The 21,756-nt window shown below is 43.0% G+C and overlaps 1 protein-coding gene across 1 annotated transcript; it reads left to right on the forward strand.

Annotated features, from left to right (window-relative positions):
- Positions 1-18,649: 18,649 nt before the first annotated feature.
- LOC309492895 (uncharacterized protein) lies at positions 18,650-21,082 on the forward strand (the record flags this gene model as incomplete). Its single annotated transcript, XM_082161935.1, has 4 exons — positions 18,650-18,933; positions 18,966-20,442; positions 20,638-20,924; positions 21,058-21,082. The coding sequence occupies exons 2-4, from the start codon at positions 19,129-19,131 to the stop codon at positions 21,080-21,082; spliced, it is 1,626 nt and encodes a 541-aa protein (XP_082018061.1). The 5' UTR covers positions 18,650-18,933; positions 18,966-19,128.
- Between the last annotated feature and the right edge of the window lie 674 nt (positions 21,083-21,756).

Raw genomic sequence — 21,756 nt, forward strand, 5'->3', positions numbered from 1 at the left:
TCCGGTAATTATAGTGTACCTATAAAGTATTACATGTAAGTATTGTTACATGTCAGTTTGATTCTGGACTCCATTTTGTGTTTCTTTTGTTCTGTTTCCCGCCACTCCTTTGTTTCTATGGTTGGATCAATGTCTTCTGAAGTGAAACGATAAGTGTTTGTAAGAAAATTACAATATTTTTAACTTTTTAAAATGTAGACTGTCGCTTCAGACCAACTGTAATAAGTTGATTTTCATACAAAGGTTTCCGAGTCAGTGATATTAGATTGTGTGTATGTATTTTTATTGTACTTACCCTGTAACTACATGGAACAAGAGGGTAACAAGCACCACTTTAATTTACGGCCTGCAATGTCACACTTACCCTGTAACTACATGAAACAAGAGGGTAAAAAGAACCACTTACCCTGTAACTACATGAAACAAGAGGGTAAAAAGAACCACTTACCCTGTAACTACATGGAACAAGAGTCTTTTTCCCAGTATTACATTTTTTTTTTTTTAAATGCAATAGTTTTAGCTTTACTTGCCTTGAAACATGTAAGCCCAAACTTAAACATCTGCACTTTTGCAATAAAAAATTTGATAAAATAAAAACTGTATAAATTCATAGATATGTACCCTGTAATTTTTAAAAAGCCTATACAGTATGTATTGGTACACCATTATTACAAAAAGGTACAATAAGGTTCTCGCTAAATTGCTCCCAAATGTAAGATTGCTGTATCATAATAGTAGAATAAGTACCCCTTAGTTCTATAATAATTTCAGTATAAATAATTTTTTTATTCTCCTGGTTGTTACCCCTTTATTCCCCAAACTTAACATATTGTTCCCTTATACTTACATGTAAGTACTTTATAGGTACACTATAATTACAGAAAGTTACGCTGTAAATTCTTCTTAATTACGCAGTACTTTCTTGGCTGTAATCTAAAGCGTTACCCAAATTGTGTTTCTTTTCACACAAATGATGATGACAGGGGCAGATTACCGATTACTTTCTTGCAGTCCTATACACAATATGACCTCAAAACATCATACCGCATGATTTGAAAATGAATACATTTTGATGTTTGAATCACATAACCAGATCCATATGTAGCTTTTCTTCCATAGTATTTTTGCTTTATACAGCATTGCACTTGTGAAACACCAGTCACGATAAAAGAGCTCAAATACTTGTAAAAGCAAGCTAAAATATCATGTTTACTTGAACAAGTGCACACGCGGTTAACTCTATCTTATAGGTTTAGGGTAGAGTAGTGTAGGCATTATTATTATTATTATTATTATTATTTAGGCGTGATTAGCGCCACTCACCAAACATTTAATTTCCGAACTCCCGAGATATGTAACATAATAAAACATGGCCAATTTCACCATCATCTGTTTCAGATAAAACTGAACGCGCATTTAGTTCCACTCACTTATTTTTGCAATTCAGTGGTGCAGAAATTACATAATTCATCTTTAAGCTCTGTAAAAGAGGATATATATATATAACTCTGGAGTGAAATTAGCAATTCCATTCTATTTAAAATCAAGAGCACAGCATGAAGGATCATTTCTGATCCTCACGGCAGCCATTAGTTAATTGATTGGGTGCAGAGCACTGCTCAATGTGTTTAGCTCTTTAATTAAGAATGTTTCTCTTTTAAACTAAGAAAGTTCAGGAAAAAAAAAACAGAAAAGAAAACATTTCTGTCTCTTTGAGCCACACTTTCCTTAAAAGGATAGCTCAGGCAAAAAAAAAAAAAAAAAAAAAAATTAATATAAATAGTCACATACATGTTTCTTTCTTCATGAATGGAAAAGTTTTGAAGATTATTCATGCTGCTCTTTTCCACACAATAAGAGTGAAAGGTGACTTGCGCTGCCAAGCTCCAAAATGGACAAAAAGCATCATATGTCAGAACAGATTGCAGCAAGGATGAGTTGAAGCAGGATCTAGGTGCAGCAATATCTTTTAATAACAATAAATCATGCAGGAGAATCAGGAAACTGCAGGAACGACTCAAACCAGAATATTACCAATGAGAACAAACAAAAAACAACTACAACTGAGGACTATAAGCAGCACACAGGGTAACTGAGAGAGAAAAACAAGGCACAGGTTGGGACTAATCAATCAACTAATGAGTAACCATGACAACAAATGAAAAACGGCACTTTTACAGAAAGCAATAAAATGCAAACATAAACCTAACATCATAATAGTAGTCCATACTTATTCTTAATTTGAAAATCTTGCTAGAAAACTGTAGCATCATTTACTGGAAAAACAAGAGGGTGAATAATGTTTGTAATTTTACTATTCTGAAAGTAAAAATAAAAGGTGACTCGTTCATGAATGTGTTTGTTTTGTTTTATCTCTCAATGTAATTTTGATCATGTGTTGCTTCTATTCAGATGTGACTTATTTTCCAGGTAATAAGGCAATAGTTAAAGGCATTTAGCTTATTACCTATTGAATTTATTTCAGCGATTTAAGGTTGATAGGCCATGCTTAAAAGTTTGGAAAGTTGCTCAACTCCATCCCTCCAGTGGCTTGTCTTTCCTTTTTTCCTTTCCTTTGTGCAGTCACTGTATAATTGATTTGCTGTGTCTTTGCTCCAGGAGACAATTAACAGCAGATTAGGCCTTTTCTCTTAAATAGTGCAACTTCTCCCAAGTCATTATTAAATCCATCATAACAGAAGAGGCGTGTACTCATTAACATGAAAAAATAAGGTTTATGAAGAAAGCTAAACTTGAAAAATGAATGCATGTTGAAAATATACACTTTTTAATGTGTTTTATTGCCAGCGGCACTGTTGAATGTTAAATATTAATATTTACCTGGAAATAAATCAGCAGAATGAGACTCAACCTGATATTTAGGCATATTGTCTGTGTACAGACAATGGAATTTCTATTAAAGGGGTCAAATTATGCTATTTTAAACGTTCATTATTTTGTTTAGTGGGTGTAATAGAATAGTGATCATGCTCTAATGCTCAAAAAACCCATTAGCTTTCACTTTACTTTGGTGGTCCCGTTTGAACATTCTGTTGACTACAAGTAACGTTGCACCTACATGTCAACTAACTCTTATTAGACTGTTAGTAGAGTATTAGTAGACTGGTAGGGTTCAGGTTAGAATAAGTTGACATGTTGCAAAGTTACTTATAGTCAGTAGAATGTCTGTTGGAGGATCATCAAAATAAAGTGTTAGCAGATATTAAACAGACAGTCTACTAATGCTCTAATGAGAGTTGTTTGCAAACAGAATTTTCAAAACTATTGTAGCACCTCCAGTCCCGTCTGAAACGCTCTGGTTGAGTTCTGGTATCTACAAAACCACAGCGTCTCCATGACACAGCGACCACACTGAAGCATTGCCCTCTTTCTTTGCGTATGCATTTGGACAGGCATTTAAGGTGCTCTAAGATGTTGGGTGACCTCACTTCTTGTTGACGTTCAAAATATTGTCAAACAAAACGGAGGCTAGCTCGACCCTCCCTCCTCCTCATCCCGTCCCCTCCCCCTCCCTTCCGTGCTTCCTGAAACAGTCATGAACCATTTAGAAAACCAAACTGGATTTACCCGCCTGTCCAGCAAAAACAGAGCCACCTGAGTGTCGGATTGGAAGCCCTTCTGCCTGCGGAGTTCTCGCCACCTTTTGAACGCTTTTCCGATGTAAATTCGGGACTTCGCGTGTTCCTTCTCCTTTTCCCTATTCTTTGTTATTTGTTCATCGGAAAGTCGTCTCTTTGGTCGTGTGTCCAACGCATTCTCATCCTTGGGCGTCATAATACTGACGCTTTTGACATTTCGTCTACATCGAACGCACATGGCACCCTTTAGCGTCAATATGAGACGCACAGATCTTTGTTCGGTTATGGGTAGGTTTAGGTCTAGTGTAGGGATAGGGTTAGACCGCTAGGAGGCGCCTTCTGGCCCATTTCTATCTGCGTCTCATATTGACGCTAAATGGTGCCATGTGCGTTCGATGTAGACGAAATGTCAAAAGCGTCAATATATGACGCCCTAGGATGAGAACGGGCTGGTGTGTCGGCCATATCAAAATTCTTAAGAATATACATTTTTAACGTTAGTCGTTGTCTAGGAACTCTCTCCTCTAGCTAACTTCCCTCTTCATGCTTCTCTCTCCTCCACTCCCCACACACCCCCCGTCATGTGCACGCGCACTAACCCCCCAACCCCCACCCCCACCCCCACCCCCAAATCATTCTTGTCGGTTATTGGCTGGAACACTGTTTGTTATGTTTCGTGGTCCAGGCTGGGCCAGTTTGTTTTTCTTGCCGTTTGTGGAGCCTGGGCTGTCTACAGAGACCGCGTTTTTTTACAGTGTGTTCAGGGGACGGGCAGCTAGCAGATAGTGAGGAGATGTTTGCTGTACGTGACAAAAAAAAATGTTGGCCTAAAAAACGTGACATCGCTTAGAGCACCTTTAATATGTCATTTTGTGATTTGGACATTTGCATAAGTAATATCTGGACTTCGATCGAGGCGTTTAAGCAGGTTTGGAGCTGTGTTTTCTGTTACAGAATAAATCTCTTTTGTGGGAGACTATTTGTAACTTTGCAGATCTTATACATGCACAAACAGATCCATTGCACACTAAATGACAGGAAAACATTAGAGTCAATTAACCCCTTTTAAATTGAATGAATAGTTTTTATCTAATGACACATCCTCTGCAGATTTCTCCAGATGCTCTTCCAGCTGCCCGCACTCAGTCACCGACATGTCAGACTTCAAGATGAGCCTAATACCAAGGTTGTTTCTTTTCTTGTGCTTTGATATCACAGACAGACAGGAAGAGTGGGAGGCTGGAGATCTCCATGGGGATTTATGACTGTCTTCAGCAATTTGGACTGTACAGGAGAGCAAGGCCAACAATGCCAATCAAAACCTTGAATACTACAATACCGCCAGAGGCATTTCAGAGAAAGCACAAACAGAAAAAAAAAAGGAAATGGAACAATGCATGAAACGAAAATGCAACATAATTGCGTATGATTAAACAGGGTTTATAGTCATTTTATTTAATAACCTTTCCTTTTGTAGCACCACACAGACTTCTGATATGATTAGCACTTCAAACGGACTCGGCATCTGCTGCAGTTCTTCTTTAGGGCATCATCAGAGACTAACCCTTAATATCTGATGCTATTTGGGTCAGTCCAGTGTTTTTCTCATGGTAGACAGATTTTGGAGACAGATGAGAGGATAGTTGACATATTGGCAGAGATCGACATTTTGATGGATGTCACTGTAAATCGTGGTGTTTTCACAGATGCTGGTCGTCTTTTGGTCGTGACCCAAGGGCTCTTTTTACAGTTACTCAGTTCACATTCTTTTGACACAAATGAATACATTTGTAATCCTGTTTAAATATTTTGGTGAGATGAGCCACACTCAAAGCTGGAGAAAAATAGCAAGTTACATTTTTAAAACATTACATTTGTTAAACAAACAAAAAATCATGTGAGGTGTGACTTTGTGTAATTTATTTATTTTAGATGTTTATCCCAGACCTTTAACTCATTTTACACATACATTAAAAATTATTATTCTAAAACTCTTGGAACTCTTGGAATTGGAATTCCAGAGGGAATCCATGACTCAAAAATGCTAATTATCAAATATAGATTTTAGAACTATAATTTCAACAGCTAAAACGAGGGGTCAGTAACAGTACTGCAGGGAGTCCAACAATAATTGTTTGATGTAAAACTTTTTATTATGAAACAAAATAAATTATGTTTACCCCAATCAAAGCCTAAAATTAAGTAAAAAAAAAAAAAAAAAAACCTGAATGTTTCATTGCCTCTTTAAAATTAAAATGATGTTTTTGCAATCATAACAAAGTATTGGAAATACATTAATAGGGTACTGGTCCTATAGACTAGACTTATACAAGTAAATTTTATACAGATGGGGTCCCTGCTCAATCTTTCTATCCACCAAGGGGTCTTTAGTCTGAAAAGGTTTCCTTGAAATTAGCTATTTTTGGGGGCATGGTTGAGTTGTGTTAGTGTGTTGGAACTTGAAACTTGGTAAGGGTAACCTTTCCCAAACATCCTGGAACAGGTTTACCAATCAACCAATCACAACACACGTACGGGTCCAGCCGACCAATCAGAGCACATTGTGCTATTCGGAAGGAGGGGCTTCATAGAGACAGGAACTAAACAGAGCGTTACTGACAGATTGGGATGAGAGAGGCTGTAAGAATGTCAAATATGTGAACATAATGTCTTTTTTGAACATTCAAGCATGAAAACCTATTCTAGTAGAGCCCAAAAACAAAATACCTGTGGGGAAACTTCTTATCTGTAGGGAAATAGCTGTTACGCCTGTCTTATTGCTTTGTTTGAGAATAAATCAAATGCCTTTTTTGATGCACTGTTTCCTTGTTTAGAATGACACATATAATATTCAGTGTGATGTAATTGGCTTTGCTAGCTACATTTTTAATCTAGTATGTGTTTTCAAAACCTGTAAGAGGGGAAAAGAGGGATAGTGGAAAGCATGGCAGAGGGAGTAAGAGGCCAAGGGAACCCTGTGGCTGTATAATATCCCTTGCTATTACATACATATATTGTATATGTGTGTATTTTTGTGCCGTACGCTGTGTGGGAGAATGTGCTGTTGGCTTGAATGGAAATGTGAACTGAAACAATGAGCCTAAGCATAGATGTGTTTGGAGGAAGCCCAGTTACTGCTGCAGCTTCCAAAGGAAGACCGTGTGCTCAGCCTGAGATGCTCATGCTCATGCTGGATGTAGGATAGATGAGACTTTCATCACACATAGAACCATGTGGATGTATTAGTCCACCCACATGTAGCCGGAGTGTTTTTGTGCATGTGTTTGACTGGTAGGCGGTAGAAAGTTATTAACACAGACATTTACAGTGCTCTGTGAAAAAAAAAAAAAAAAAAAAAAAAAAAAAAATTATATATATATATATATATATATATATATAATAATTTTCTGCCAGGAAATTATCTGTTAGGTTTATGGACATTTTAACCTTTAAACACAAGACAATGCAATGCGTAATTCAAAATTCTGGCAAAATCGAATGGAAAATTCATATTAACACAGTAAATTGGCCCTATTTGTATGGATTTTTCTTAGAGGGATGTACACACACAAAATATCAAACCAGCTGGAATTTATTTTAAAGAAACAGCACAAGCAAACAATTTTAAGCAAAACATTAAAATAACATGATCAAATGTGATGAAGCACCTGTGCTTATTTTGCAAGGACACCTGTTTAAACTGACTTCACTAAAATCCCTAAAAATCACACTGAGAGCAGATTATTAAAAGTCACTGCAAAAATGGTTCAGAAATTAGTTCAGAGAAAAGGTCTAGCTTAATTTATTTGCGAATGTGGTTTAACATTTTGTTATCTAATTAAATATAATTCATGCATTTTCAGTGTGGCTTAAATGTCTTACTTTGGGGCCATACTGCACGGATGAGGATTTATAAAGGGAATTTTGCACTGGCTTTACAAATCTGAAAACTTTTGTGCATATACCCAAAATCTGACTTTTGTGCGTGCGCACACTTTTAAAGATGAAATATGCAAAGTTTTATACATGAGGCCCCTGGTTTTTAAGCAGGTCAGCCTGGGACGCCTGCAAGATAGCCATCGTATGCAGTGACGCACCAGCCTGACTCGCTGCCTCTTGGAATTAAAATGAATGTCTTGCTGCACACTGCTGTGACGTGAATCCCTTATATTGGCACAGAAGTGCACTATGCACATTCAACCACTGTAGTCTTCATCTGTGGCTTTCTCTCTGTTGAGAAAATGTTCACAAAATAAAATGTAAACAAATGCACCCGCACTCCTGATATACAGTACGTTGCATACATCAGCATTTTTGTTTATTAAAAAACCCTTATATTATATGCATGGGGTTTGAACCAGGGGCGACTCATACTCAAGAGTGTAAAAAGGCCCAGTTTCGTGAGTGACTGATGCATATTTTACTGTTGTTTAGACCGGAACTATATACAGTAGTCAATTTTCAAGCATGATAAATTGATAAACTTTCCAGTCTATTATGCTGTTCAATTTTTTAGCTTGTTTTATTGTTAATAAACGGTATAAAATGAAGAGCATGCATATTATTAAATGGTACCTACTGACAGGATACTATAGTTTCTTTCTTTCTTTCTTTCTTTCTTACTAATATTTATATTCAGAAATTACACATTAAACTGATCAAAAGTGACTTTTATATTTTTACAAAACCCTGAAAATAACAAAACAGGTAACTATAACGGAGCACTAACAACAGTAACAGGTGCAACAAATAGAACTAGCCAGAAATATACTATATTTTTTAAAAAAAATTGACATTTGTGGTTATCAGAGAACAATCCTAAACTGAGACAGATCCAGGGGCTCTGCAACTCCCCCCCAGAGTCCCATGGAATCACAGGCGAGGGGATGATAAGAACTGCAATGCAGGGGCTAATATCATCAGGGAGCAATTGAGCTGATTCACACTGAGCCCTACCAACATGGAAACACACAGGGAACACTCGCTTTCCTCTCGCCCATTCTCACTCTGTTAATATTACAGAGGCGCAGTACTGGTCTGCCAATGCTCGGATTTAATTTCAGTGATTATAGTTCATTGTGAGGTCCAGTTTGATGGGCACTTGCATAGCTGCCCTGCAAATTAAGATTCACTCAGACAAAACACACTAGAGCGTTCTGTTAAGCACTAGCTGGGGAGGTTAATTCTGCAGTGCTCCAATAACCCTCCGATTAGCATGATCATATTACACCTTTGATAAGAGCAGACAAATGCTTCCTGATACATTCCTCATTTTATTCTCCAATTACCCCCAGAGACCTTAATTCTGTGTGATGGAGATGAAGCCTGATTTTGACTTTCTGAATCCAAGGCTTATCGTTGTTGAGTAGCTATGAGGATAATCTGGAAATATTGCAGGACAGTATGTGTGCAGTTTCGTATAGGCTAGCAATAGCAAGCTAGTTTTGAAAGCACCAGATCCCACCCTCCCTTCAGAGCGTCTCCAAAGCCACGCCTCGTCCAAAACACATGAACACGGACAGCCAGAGCAGAGTCTGCGAAGCATCACGTGAAATTACTTCAAATGAATGTTAAATAATGTCTCAAAGCACATAACATTACAGTAATAATGAACGTAAACATCTTAGAGAGCTCTGACGTGTACCACCTGACTGCTGCAGATTCATTCCGGCGTTGATAGTGTTGCCATAGAAAAACACATAAATCTGAGTCTGAGGATGTGAACAGTACCGAGTAGAAAATCACTGGTTGCCATCTCATAATTACGAGTATTACAACATGGCGTGAACACAGCATAAGCATGTTGTTTTGGTTCAGGAGGAACAGTAAATGATGGCTGCTGTTTGTTTGCCTGAAAAATACGGTCTTGTTGACTAAAAGGACATGCACATGTGGCAGCCATTGTAAGTCCACAAGACCACAAGTGCACATGAAGTGTGCCATTTAGGACAGGGCCTTAGTTTCAGTTAGTGTCTCTTAAGATACCTTCATCTGATCGATTTTTGAAGGCAGCATGTATCCTTCACTGCCTATGATATCCCACAATCCTGTGCAGTGTGCACGTTCCAATCCTTGAGAGTTGAGCTAAAAAATAAAGATGGCTATGGTCGTCTGTGGAAGGCGTAGGACAATAAAATGTTCATCCAATCATTGCATTCGGTCCGAATGCAATGATTCGATGTCCGACCTGCCTGTCAACATATGTATTTCATATGTATAACATACCACGCCGCACCTGCTCGCGCAGATATCACATCATAAGCGCGTTTCATGATATGCAATGTCCTTTTTAAAGTTCCTCCTGATCAACAACAACGAGTTTACGCTGCGTTCACGTCATAACTACAATAATTTGGAAGAGATGAAAAACGCCTCGGTTCCGACTGGAACCTCGGTTCACTGAAGAGGGAACGAGCGTTGCGTCGAAATTGATGCTATGGGGAACGTTTTGCGTGATGACGTCTTGAAGCACATGTAAAATCAGTCCAATGGTGTGGCGGAACGTCAGAGGCGGGTGACGTCACGTACCAGGAAGCTATAAAAGCCGGCTCGAAACAGAAAACGAAAGCTACGTAGAGTCTGAAGTCGTGCTGACAGGCATGAAGGAGATATGGCAAGGCGAAGCAACGCTCGTTCCCTCTTCAGGGAACCGAGGTTACAGTCGTAACCGAGGCGTTCCCTTTCAAGGGAACTCGCGTTGCGTCGAAATTGACACTATGGGGGACGTCTATACCAACGCCACCATAGCTACAAATGTCTGTCCTGTGTGTAATCAAGTGAGCAGCACTAGGAAGACAAAACCTGAGACCCTGGAGTAGAGTCTAGGTCTAAAGAGTAGAACCTGACGAAGGTGTGCGGTGAGGACCAGCCTGCCGCATCACAAACGTCCTGCAAAGATACTCCTGATATAAGGGCCTTAGAGGCCGCCATACTCCTAGTAGAGTGCGACCGGACAGCCAAAGGAGAAGGCTGCCCAGCCGCCTCATAAGCAAGTGAGATAGCCTCAACCACCCACTTGCTCATCCTTTGCTTAGACACTGGACCTCCCTTGTTAGGGGACCCAAAGCATACAAACAATTGATCGCTTTTACGCCACAGGGCAGCTCTGTGAACATATGCGTCTAACGCCCGAACAGGGCAAAGCAAATTATTCGCCTCCTGGTCCGCATTTTGAAAGGGAGGAGGACAGAAGGCCTGCAGAACAATAGGTCTAGCCACATTAGTGGGGACCTTGGGGATATAGCCCGGTCTAGGATGAAGAAAAGCTTTGACCATACCTGGAGCAAACTCCAAGCATGACGGAGCAACCGACAACGCTTGGAGATCCCCTATTCTCTTTAGAGAAGAAATGGCTAGAAGGAAAAGAGCTTTCAAAGTCAAGAATTTCTCAGGAACCTCCTCAATAGGCTCAAAGGGGGCCAGGGAAAGGCCTTGCAGCACAATGGACAAATCCCAAGGTGGCACCCTAGAGCGAACTGCAGGCCTCAGCCTCCAAGTACCACGAAGGAAACGAGATACCAGAGGGTCTTTCCCCACAGACATTCCACCCAAAGGAATGTGGTAAGCACCTATAGCCGCCACATAAACCTTTAAAGTGGACGGGGTCAGACCTGCAGTGAACCGGTCCTGCAGGAACTCCAGAACTGTACCAATTGGGCAGTTGACTGGATCCAACCGACGGTCACTACACCAAGAAGTGAATACTCTCCACTTCAGGGCATAAAGTTTCCTCGTGGAGGGAGCTCTGGACTGTAGAATGGTCTCAACAACCTCAGTTGAGAGACCTGACTCTATGAGCTGGGCCCCCTCAGAGGCCAAGCCCACAGGTTCCACAGTTCTGGTCGGGGGTGAAAAATCGAGCCCCCTGCTTGGGACAGAAGGTCCCTCCTGACAGGAAGCTCCAGAGGATGCCCGTCGAGGAGGGACACAAGATCGGGAAACCATACTCTGCCCGGCCAGCGCGTGGCTATAAGAAGCAGGCAAACCCGGTCCCTGCGAACTCTCTCCAGAACTCCCGGGAGCAGAGCCACTGGGGGAAAAGCGTACAGACGTAGCCTCGGCCACGTCTGTACCATAGCATCCAGTCCCAGAGGAGCTGGATGCGTGAGGGAGAACCAAAGTGGACAGTGAGACGTCTCTCGAGACGCAAACAGATCCACTTGTGCTTGGCCAAACTCCCTCCATATCAGCTCCACCACCTCGGGGTGGAGCCTCCATTCCCCGGGCCTCGGCCCCTGTCTCGACAGAGTGTCTGCTCCTATATTCTGGACCCCGGGGATGTAGGCTGCCCTGAGTGACAGCAACTTCCCCTGGGACCACAAGAGGATATGGCGTGCTAGATTGGATAATGGGCGCGAGCGCAAACCCCCTTGGTGGTTGATATAGGCGACTACCGACGTGTTGTCCGTATGCACTAACACATGGTTTCCCCTGAGATCTGTGATAAAGCTCCTCAGAGCCCGGAAGACAGCTAACATCTCTAGGCGATTGATATGCCAGGAACGATGATGGTCTTCCCACAGACCTTGAGATGAGCGACCCTCTAGGATCGCTCCCCAACCCGTGAGGGAAGCATCCGTCGTTAGCAGTTTGCGACGACAAGGAGCTCCCAGCACTGGGCCCTGGGACAGGAACCAAGGTTTCTTCCACATAACCAAGGCACGTAGGCATCGCCGCGTGACCTTGATTGTGCGAAATGGGTTGCCCCTCGGGGAAAACCCTCTGGTCCTGAGCCACCACTGCAGGGGCCTCATGTGCAGTAGTCCAAAAGGTATCACGTTGGAAGCTGCTGCCATGAGACCCAACAGTCTCTGGAACTGTTTGACAGTGAGTAGCTGGCCTAGCTTTACACTTTTCACAGCTGCAAGGATGGAATCTACACGTGGCGGTGACAGGCGCGCCTGCATCGACACTGAATCCCAAACCACGCCTAAAAAAGTGGTCCTCTGAAGTGGAGAAAGCACACTCTTCTTGGCGTTCAGCCGTAACCCCAGCTCTTTCATGTGGGCGAGAACAACATCTCGATGTTGAACCGCCATCTGATGCGACTGAGCTAAAATCAACCAATCGTTGATGTAGTTCATGATGCGAATACCCTGGAGGCGCAGAGGCGCCAGAGCTGCATCCACGCATTTGGTGAAAGTGCGGGGTGATAAAGCCAGGCCGAATGGAAGAACTCGATATTGGTATGCTTTGCCCCCGAAAGCAAACCTCAGGAACTTCCAATGACACGGACGGATGGAAATATGGAAATATGCGTCCTTGAGGTCTATCGTGACAAACCAGTCCTCGGACCTGATCTGTGGCACGATTTGTCTCAATGTTAACATTTTGAACTTGAGCTGCATGACTGACTCGTTCAGAACTCGAAGATCTAAAATGGGACGCAATCCCCCGTCCTTCTTTGGAACTATGAAGTACCGGCTGTAAAACCCGGTTTCCCTGTTGGAGGGAGGTACATATTCTATGGCCCCTTTCTCTAACAGAGTGTTTACTTCCTGTTCCATAACCAGAACCTGCTCGGGGCCCAGGACCCCCATAAACCGAGGTGGGCGTTTCTTGAATTGTATCTGATACCCTTTTTCCACGGTCTGCAGGACCCAACGAGAAACATTTGACAGTAGCTTCCACTCTGTCAAAGATTCTACTAGAGGTACCAGCCTCTCGAGACTGGTTTCTGGATTTTGTTGCTGTTGAGTAGTTGGTTCGTCGCCCTGCAACGGCGCACCGGCAGGGAACAACCGAACAGACTGCTCTAGCACCCTCCTCAGAGGGGGCGGGCATCCCGAGGCCACTACGTTTCCGGGTGGACCTTGAGATATGTGCTCGCCGGAGACCGCTGCGCCCTGAAACACCGGAGGCGGCAGGGTTGGCAGACCGGTCCCCTGAGGGTACCGAAGAGAGACGGGCACCGTAAAAAGAGGTGTTGACCGCTCTGCTTCGGGGGGGACTACCCTCATTTGTCCTGAGCCCTCGGACATCAGGACTTTTTCCCAGCAGCCTTCTTGGCGGTAATAATGGTCCGCAGATCCGTCTTACCCCTCGAAGACTGCTGGGTTTGAGAGCGCCCTCCGTGTCCCCGAGATTTTTGTGGGGGAGCACGGGAGGAAACGCTCTGTTTCTGAGTGGCACGGTGCTCAGCGCTTTTTTTAGATGAGTGATGAAAGAGCGGCGAGGGAGAAGTTTCTGAAGTGCAGCTGCCTGTTTTGAAGCTTCTTGTGATTTAGCTACAGCACTATTAACTGCATCTCCAAATAACCCTTGAGTGGAAACTGGTGCATCTAAAAGAACATGTTTTTCTTTGTCCTTTATATCACTTAAGTTGAGCCACAGATGCCTCTCAGTGGCCACCAGGGCTGCCATAGAGCGGTCGATGGATTTAGCCGTCTCCTTGGTGGCCCTGAGAGACAAATCTGTGGCTCTACGCAGTTCAGACACAGTATCGGGACCAATTCCCCCGCCCTCCTCAGAATCACCCAATAATTCAGCCTGGTACGCTTGCATTAGTGACATTGTGTGTAGACACGCTGCAGCTTGGCCGGCGGTGGCATAAGCCTTATGAACCAGGGAAGATGTGTACTTACTGGCTTGGATGGTAGTGCAGGAGCCTTCAGAGAAGATGCCGTTGCTGGAGAGAGATAGCTCGCGAGCGTCTCTTCCACCTTCGGCATCTCCCCATAACCATGCTCTTTATAATTGTGAATGGATGAATAGTGTGATGTTTGTGCAGTATACACTCTATATGACACTGGTTTCCCCCACGATCTCGACACCTCGGTGTGGAGCGGAAGGCTTCTGCGCTGAGGCTGTGCACGAGATGGCAGGAAACGCTCGTCGAGCTTGCTTTTCGAACGAGCGCCCTGCCGATCCTCTGGCCACTCAACAGATAATCGCTCGACAGCTCTCGTAACTACATCGAGCAATTCTTCAAACGCATGAGACTGAGGTGGCGAATCCTCAGACTCAGCGTCAATACTAACAACGTCCAACTCCTCAGAGCTGGACAATTGCAGTATTGGTGCCTCCATCGGGGGGGAAGAAACCGCAGCGCGTGCTTCCACACCCTGATGAGAGGCACTGGATCTATCAGAAAGAGGCTGAGATAAGGCAGAGCCCGTCTCAACATCCACTGATAGATCCATTTGCGAGCCCCAGGTCTGTGATCGACGGCGTGCCTCGGCAGCGGCGGGACCAGAGCCCTGGGGAACGCGATCCTGGTTAAATAAAGCCAGGTGGGATCTGAGCGTACGCATAGGAAGCGCATCGCAATGCTCACAGCCAGCACCCTCGAGTGCTGACTGGGCATGCTCTTCACCCAAACAGACAACACAAAGAGTGTGAGTGTCCCCACTTGTTAAATAACGCGGGCAGGGGTGAACACACACTCTAAACTGCTGCTGCTTACTCGCCATACTGAATATATAATGTAATATAGACAGACAACACCAAATAACAAGGACAGATCACACAGAGCGCAACTGAAGACTCAGAAAGCTTTCGTTTTCTGTTTCGGGCCGGCTTTTATAGCTTCCTGGTACGTGACGTCACCCGCCTCTGACGTTCCGCCACACCATTGGACTGATTTTACATGTGCTTCAAGACGTCATCACGCAAAGCGTTCCCCATAGCGTCAATTTTGACGCAGCGCGAGTTCCCTTGAAAGGGAACCCGTGGCGTTATACTTGGAGCGGTTCGTGACTCAAATTTATGCGTTTCAATGGCAAATCTATCAATTGTGAAATGAATCTGCAGCAGTCAGGTGATACAGGTCAGTGCTTTTTAAGTTGTTTATGTCCATTATTATTGTAATATTATGTGCTTTGAAACATGAGGTAGTTTAACACCGTCTCTTGTGACGGTTTTGTTTGCTTCCTGCTGTACATGTTCATGTGTTTTGGAGGGGGCGTGGCTTTGGAGATGCTCTGAAGGGAAGGTGGGATCTCATGCTTTCAAAGCTAGCTCGCTTTTGCTACCTTTAAACAAACGCTTAGTTTTCACAAGCTCGCTCTGTTTTGTTGTAGATCAGTAAACTGTTATGATGGGGCGAACTGTGCCAGAGAGTTTGCCTTGGCAAGCGGTTTCAAACTCCAGAAACTAACGATTGCTTTAAGTATTTTGGGGCCCTTAAAAATGTTGTAAAAAAAAAAACAACCTTTTATTTAAAAAAGGTTCTAAAAATTGGTTCTGAAGAGTGTTTCCTATAGCTAGGCAGGACGTACCCCTCAGAGCACAAGATAAACTTGATTGAGGAAATGATACCGAAAAGCCCTCCGCTGACAGTTTGAGGTGAGGACTTCTGAATTACTGAGGGAAAGTAAGATTAATGTGCCACTCAAGTTTAAATGTCTTATCTCTCTAGACCACATGTGGCGAGACTGGCCACTCAGACCTAAACTTGTAATATGTTTTTTAATTAGTACCTGATGATGATAATGAAGCTTGACAAGAATACCTCTAAAATAACAATGATTAATGAGATGAAATCAGGTCTGTAGAAAACAAATATAGGAGCAGGTTTCCTTTACAAAGTTCAGTAATGGTCGGTGCTGAACACACCGAACTGTGATCCTGATTCAAGTTCAATTCTAGCTCGCAACATAATCACCCCATCAAAATCGCAAGACACCAAAAAATTTAAGAGAATTAATTGTAATAAACTGGTTTTATTTAAGTGAAAAGTATTAGTTATTAAGACTGAATCAGCCTGACTAGATTAGGCTACACTCTTAAAAATAAAAGGTTCCAAAAGTTTTATTTTTATTTTTATTTTTTTTATTGATATCACAGAAGAACCATTTTGGGTTCCCCAAAGAACCTTTCAGTAAACAGTTCAAACCTTTTTTATCTTAGTGTAAAGAACATTTTAATAATTTAATTACTTTTTTTTTTTTGCAATGGAAAGGTTCCATGGATCTTTACAGAACTGTGAATAACATTGAAGACTGAACACCAACAAAAGTACATTTTAAATGCTATTAAGACCAAAATTACAAGAAAACCAATAATATTATAGTAATTATCAGCAATGTCTTATTGACACACATAGAACAACACCCTGCAGGCGAATATAGAGATTAATCACTTTCACATCACCTTTGTATTCAGATTTAGGGTTTGTATTCATTAGGGTTGTATTAGGGTTGTATTCATATTTACTTACATATTCAGATTCAGGGTTCTTCACATCTTAATCTGCCATTTACTTTTTTAATAACTCTGTATTCATCCTGACTGAGTCTGTCTTCTTTAAACCACACAGAAGTCTTCAGCAGCTCATTCTCTGACCGTGTTGAACAACTAATCACAGAAATATAAATTTTTCTCACATGCTCGTTGTTATGAGACTATGCTTTAACAACTAAGGAAACCTCTGTGCCTGTGATTTAGCTCTGTCATGACATTCATAACCCAGCTTTGACAGGGTGAAAAATGTCAGCTTCACCATTTTGCTGATTGGCAGTAGGGTCTACATTTTTTAAATTATTATATGCAATTTCTGTCTTTGTGGATGGAAATAAATTGGGGTAGTCAAACTAAATGATGGCCTATCATTCTTACGGGCAGGGAGGAATATAGGATATCAAAGGATAGCTAATGCGTATGCATATGCATACTTTACATTTAAAGCCCCGAGCGCTCCATTATTTAGTATTTTGAAGTACTGCAGAACAGGAGGGCAATAATTTATATGGTTCACTTACATAATCAACAATGGAATGCAAATGAAGGCACACTGATATATTAAAGAAAAAAATATATATAATGCAAAAAAAAAAAAAAAAAAGTCATAAATAAAGACTGGTTATATTAAGGGATACATTGGTTACAACCAGGCATATAATAATTTTTCATGAATTACTAAGGAAAAGGACAATTGAAAGTACATACCTTGTAGCAGTCAGCAAAAGTAAACTCATATCTATTCATTCTCTAAACAGCTTTTCCTATAAGTAAACGTATTTGTAATAAGAAGTTTTAGCAGCTTTGCTGAAGAGTTCTAGCGTGAAATTATATTTTGGGATATCTATATCAAGCTAATGACAAAATCTGAGTAGCCATGGGAACATGTGCATATTCCTTCTTTGACGACAGGCATCTCTAAATGGCAATTTATAGACAAAGCTCATTCATGCAGAGTAAAGACATTTACCCGGTTTTACAGACAATGAAGCCTAGTCCTATAAATGCATGTTTGAGCTTTTTTAAATGAAAGCAACTTGCACTGACATATCTTAAAATATGTCACTGCCATTGTTTTGTCTCTAAATGCACATCAGTAATTTATTTATTTTTCCTAAGGTACGATTATAAAAGCTACTTAAATGAACTAAGGTACTGGTTTAATCATCTGTCTGTGAAAGCGGGCCATAATGGATCAATCGTTCCAAAAAATCATACAAATACAAATTATATTTATGCAAATAAAAAAGAAGTTTGTTTTGTATGACCATTAAGAATTTTTACATTTTGACATTTCAGTTTTTGCTAAATTGCTCACACACAATTTCTGATATGGCTCAATATCTCAAAACTCTACACACAAAACCACAAAACACACACACAAGATGCAAAACGTCACACATCTCTTGCAAAAGCAAACACTTCATTCAAAACTTTTTTTAACTCTTCTAAAAATTGTGTTTTTGCATAGTAACTCTACACACAAACATCAAATGATTAGCCATATACACTACACACAGATGTGAAAAATGTAAAACACTTCTCTCTTGTCTTTTGCTTGTTCACTTACACATGCATGTATGTGTATGCATGCACAATTGCTATACAATTGATGAACTTCGCAGTTATTGAACTGAACTAAATCAACACTGAACTGACTTGAGATGAATAATGCCAATACTGGCTTGTTAGAACTGCTTTTCAGGAGAATTTGAATTTGTTACTAATGTGAAGCTGCTTTGAAAAAAATCTGTATTTTATAAAGCACTATAGAAATAAAGGTGACTTGACTTAACATGCATATTCAGCATATATTTACAAAATAAGCAGAAATGCAAAAGGGTGTCATGATCCTGCCTTCCTATCTCTGATTTTCCCTGGTTTTGAGGCAGGATCATGACAGGCCCATGTTTTATGTGCAAGCACATGGCCATTTGTTTGGGCCATGTGCTTGTGTTGTCTCGTCACCTAGTCCCGCCCCCTTGTTATCCTCGTTTTGTCATTATTGCTTCACCTGTGTCACCCGTTTCCCTCATTAGTTTCTCCCTATTTAATCCCCTCATGTTTTCTGTCCTGTGTCGGTACATTGTCTAACTTAGTGTGAAACATTGCTTGTTATACCCTGTGAGTACTTTGTCAAAAGACCTGTTAATCAGTATTGTGAGTTTGTTTTCTGTCATTGTCAAGTCAGAGTCTAGTCTTTGTTTATTACTTTGTCTTAGTCTAAGTGACCTCTCCTCGTTCCTGTTTTGCCCCCTCGTGGGTTTTGTTTTCTGTTTTGTGTCCAAATAAACCTTGAGTGTCTGCACCTCGTCTGCGTTTGGGTTCTCTCCTTCAATCCCATGACAGAATGTACCGACCAACTTCGAACCCAGCAGACAGAAGGTCCTCGCCCGTCGAGTCCCAAGCAGACCTTCTAATAGAATGGTGGCACAAGACGAGCTCTGACGTCAGAATCGGCAAGCTGCCGATTCCTCCTCAGGGAGAAAGGACCATTAAGGAGTACGCTCGGGTCGCTCATGAGAAGAGACTCTTCCTTCCTGACATCCTTCTCAACCGCTACTTCATTGCGGGTCTCAACGCTCCTCTGCCTCTTGCTGAACGGGAGAGGTTGGTAGACCGCCCGTTTACTGATATGGTGGACTGCCTGTCGCGAAGGGAGTTGCGGGGCTCCATCTTCTCTCCACCCGCCTCGCTGCCAGTGGTCCCGGAGGGTTGCGTCCTGGCCGTTGTTACCCAGGGTGATCAGGCTGGTTCTGTTTCGTCTCCTGAGGTCCCATCCACTCCCGTTGATCTTCGTGGCAAACGAGGGAGGCGGACTTCGTGGGATTCTCCGTCGGAGTCATCCTCGACTGAGTCAGCGCTGCCTGAGACTACCCTTCCTACTCTAGTCACAGATCCCGCTGAGCTTCTCCAACCGGTCACAAGTCCGGCTATGACTTCCACACCGCGACCTAAGAGAAAGAAGAGGAGAAAGGGAGCCTCTTGTCCTTCGTCTCAGCCTGTCCCAGAGCCCGCTACTGCAAGCGCTGTCCCAGAGCCCGCTACTGCAAGCGCTGTTCCAGAGCCCGCTACTGCAAGCGCTGTTCCAGAGCCCGCTACTGCAAGCGCTGTTCCAGAGCCCGCTACTGCAAGCGCTGTTCCAGAGCCCGCTACTGCAAGCGCTGTTCCAGAGCCCGCTACTGCAAGCGCTGTTCCAGAGCCCGCTACTGCAAGCGCTGTTCCAGAGCCCGCTACTGCAAGCGCTGTTCCAGAGCCCGCTACTACAAGCGCTGTTCCAGAATCTGCTGCGAGAGTTGTGGCTGATCTAGCCGCTAAAGAGGTTCTGCAAGCAGTTTCTGCCCGAAAGGAGATGCCTGTTATTGTTGCTGCCAAAACTTTGTCTGATTACCTGTCTAGTCTGGCCAAGATCCTTGAAATTCCTGTCATGTCCTCAAGTCCTGTGCCCACAGCTGAGGAGAGTGCTGTTTCCAGGGCAGCCGCCGAGAGCACTGGGTCCGAGTCTGCTTCAGAGAGCGAAGGTTCCGAGCCTGTCTCTGAGAACGGCGAGCCTGTCTCTGAGAACGGGGATCCTGTCCCAGCAAATGTGTCTGTCCCTGCTAAGGAGTCCAGCCCTATCCCAGCTGATGGGAGGATGCCCGTGTCCAGCCCTGTCCCAGCTAATGTGTCCAGCCCTGTCCCGGCTGATGTGTCCAGCCCTGTCCCGGCTGATGTGTCCAGCCCTGTCCCGGCTAATGTGTCCAGCCCTGTCCCGGCTAATGTGTCCAGCCCTGTCCCGGCTAATGTGTCCAGCCCTGTCCCGGCTAATGTGTCCAGCCCTGTCCCGGCTAATGTGTCCAGCCCTGTCCCAGCTTCACAGTCTGCATCTTTCTCCGCTCCCTTACCACCTGCCACACCCATTGTCTTCACTCCGCTGCCGGCTGTAGCGGTCCCCTCTGTCACCCGACCCCTGTTTGTCTCCCCGGACGCCCCTGTCTCCACTTCACCCCGGACTGTTTCCCCCAAGACTGTTCCTCGTGTGTCCCCATCCAAACCTGCCCGGATTCCTTGTCCACAGCCCTCGTCCAGAAGACCCAAGACCACAGTCCCACCCACCTACCCTGGACATTCCCCCATGAACTTTGTTGTTCCTCCGCCCCCCATCCCGTGTTTGTTATTTTTATTGTTTCATCCCAACCCTGTTGTCGTGTTTTCGTGTCTGCCGTTGTTGGTTTTTGTCATGTTTTGTTGGTTTGTCCATGTCTCAGTCCGTCATGTCACGTGTTTAGTGTTCCCTTAGGGAGCGTCTGGAAGCCGCTCCTTAAGGGAGGGGTTCTGTCATGATCCTGCCTTCCTGTCTCTGATTTTCCCTGGTTTTGAGGCAGGATCATGACAGGCCCATGTTTTATGTGCAAGCACATGGCCATTTGTTTGGGCCATGTGCTTGTGTTGTCTCGTCACCTAGTCCCGCCCCCTTGTTATCCTCGTTTTGTCATTATTGCTTCACCTGTGTCACCAGTTTCCCTCATTAGTTTCTCCCTATTTAATCCCCTCATGTTTTCTGTCCTGTGTCGGTACATTGTCTAACTTAGTGTGAAACATTGCTTGTTATACCCTGTGAGTACTTTGTCAAAAGACCTGTTAATCAGTATTGTGAGTTTGTTTTCTGTCAGAGTCTAGTCTTTGTTTATTACTTTGTCTTAGTCTAAGTGACCTCTCCTCGTTCCTGTTTTGCCCCCTCGTGGGTTTTCTGTTTTGTGTCCAAATAAACCTTGAGTGTCTGCACCTCGTCTGCGTTTGGGTTCTCTCCTTCAATCCCATGACAAAGGGTAAAAAAAAAATATATATATATTACTGAAAACACTGAGTAAGTGATACATTTATGCACATGTGTTTTCACACATGATCATTGGGTGTAGGTAGTGCTGTAGTACTCGAGTCGAGGCGTTTTTCTGTTGTCTCGGACTTGTCTTGGACTCGTTGGTATTTGCACTCAGAC

Source organism: Leuciscus leuciscus (assembly GCF_965113295.1).
Source record: "Leuciscus leuciscus genome assembly, chromosome: 2".
Lineage (NCBI taxonomy): Eukaryota > Metazoa > Chordata > Actinopteri > Cypriniformes > Leuciscidae > Leuciscus > Leuciscus leuciscus.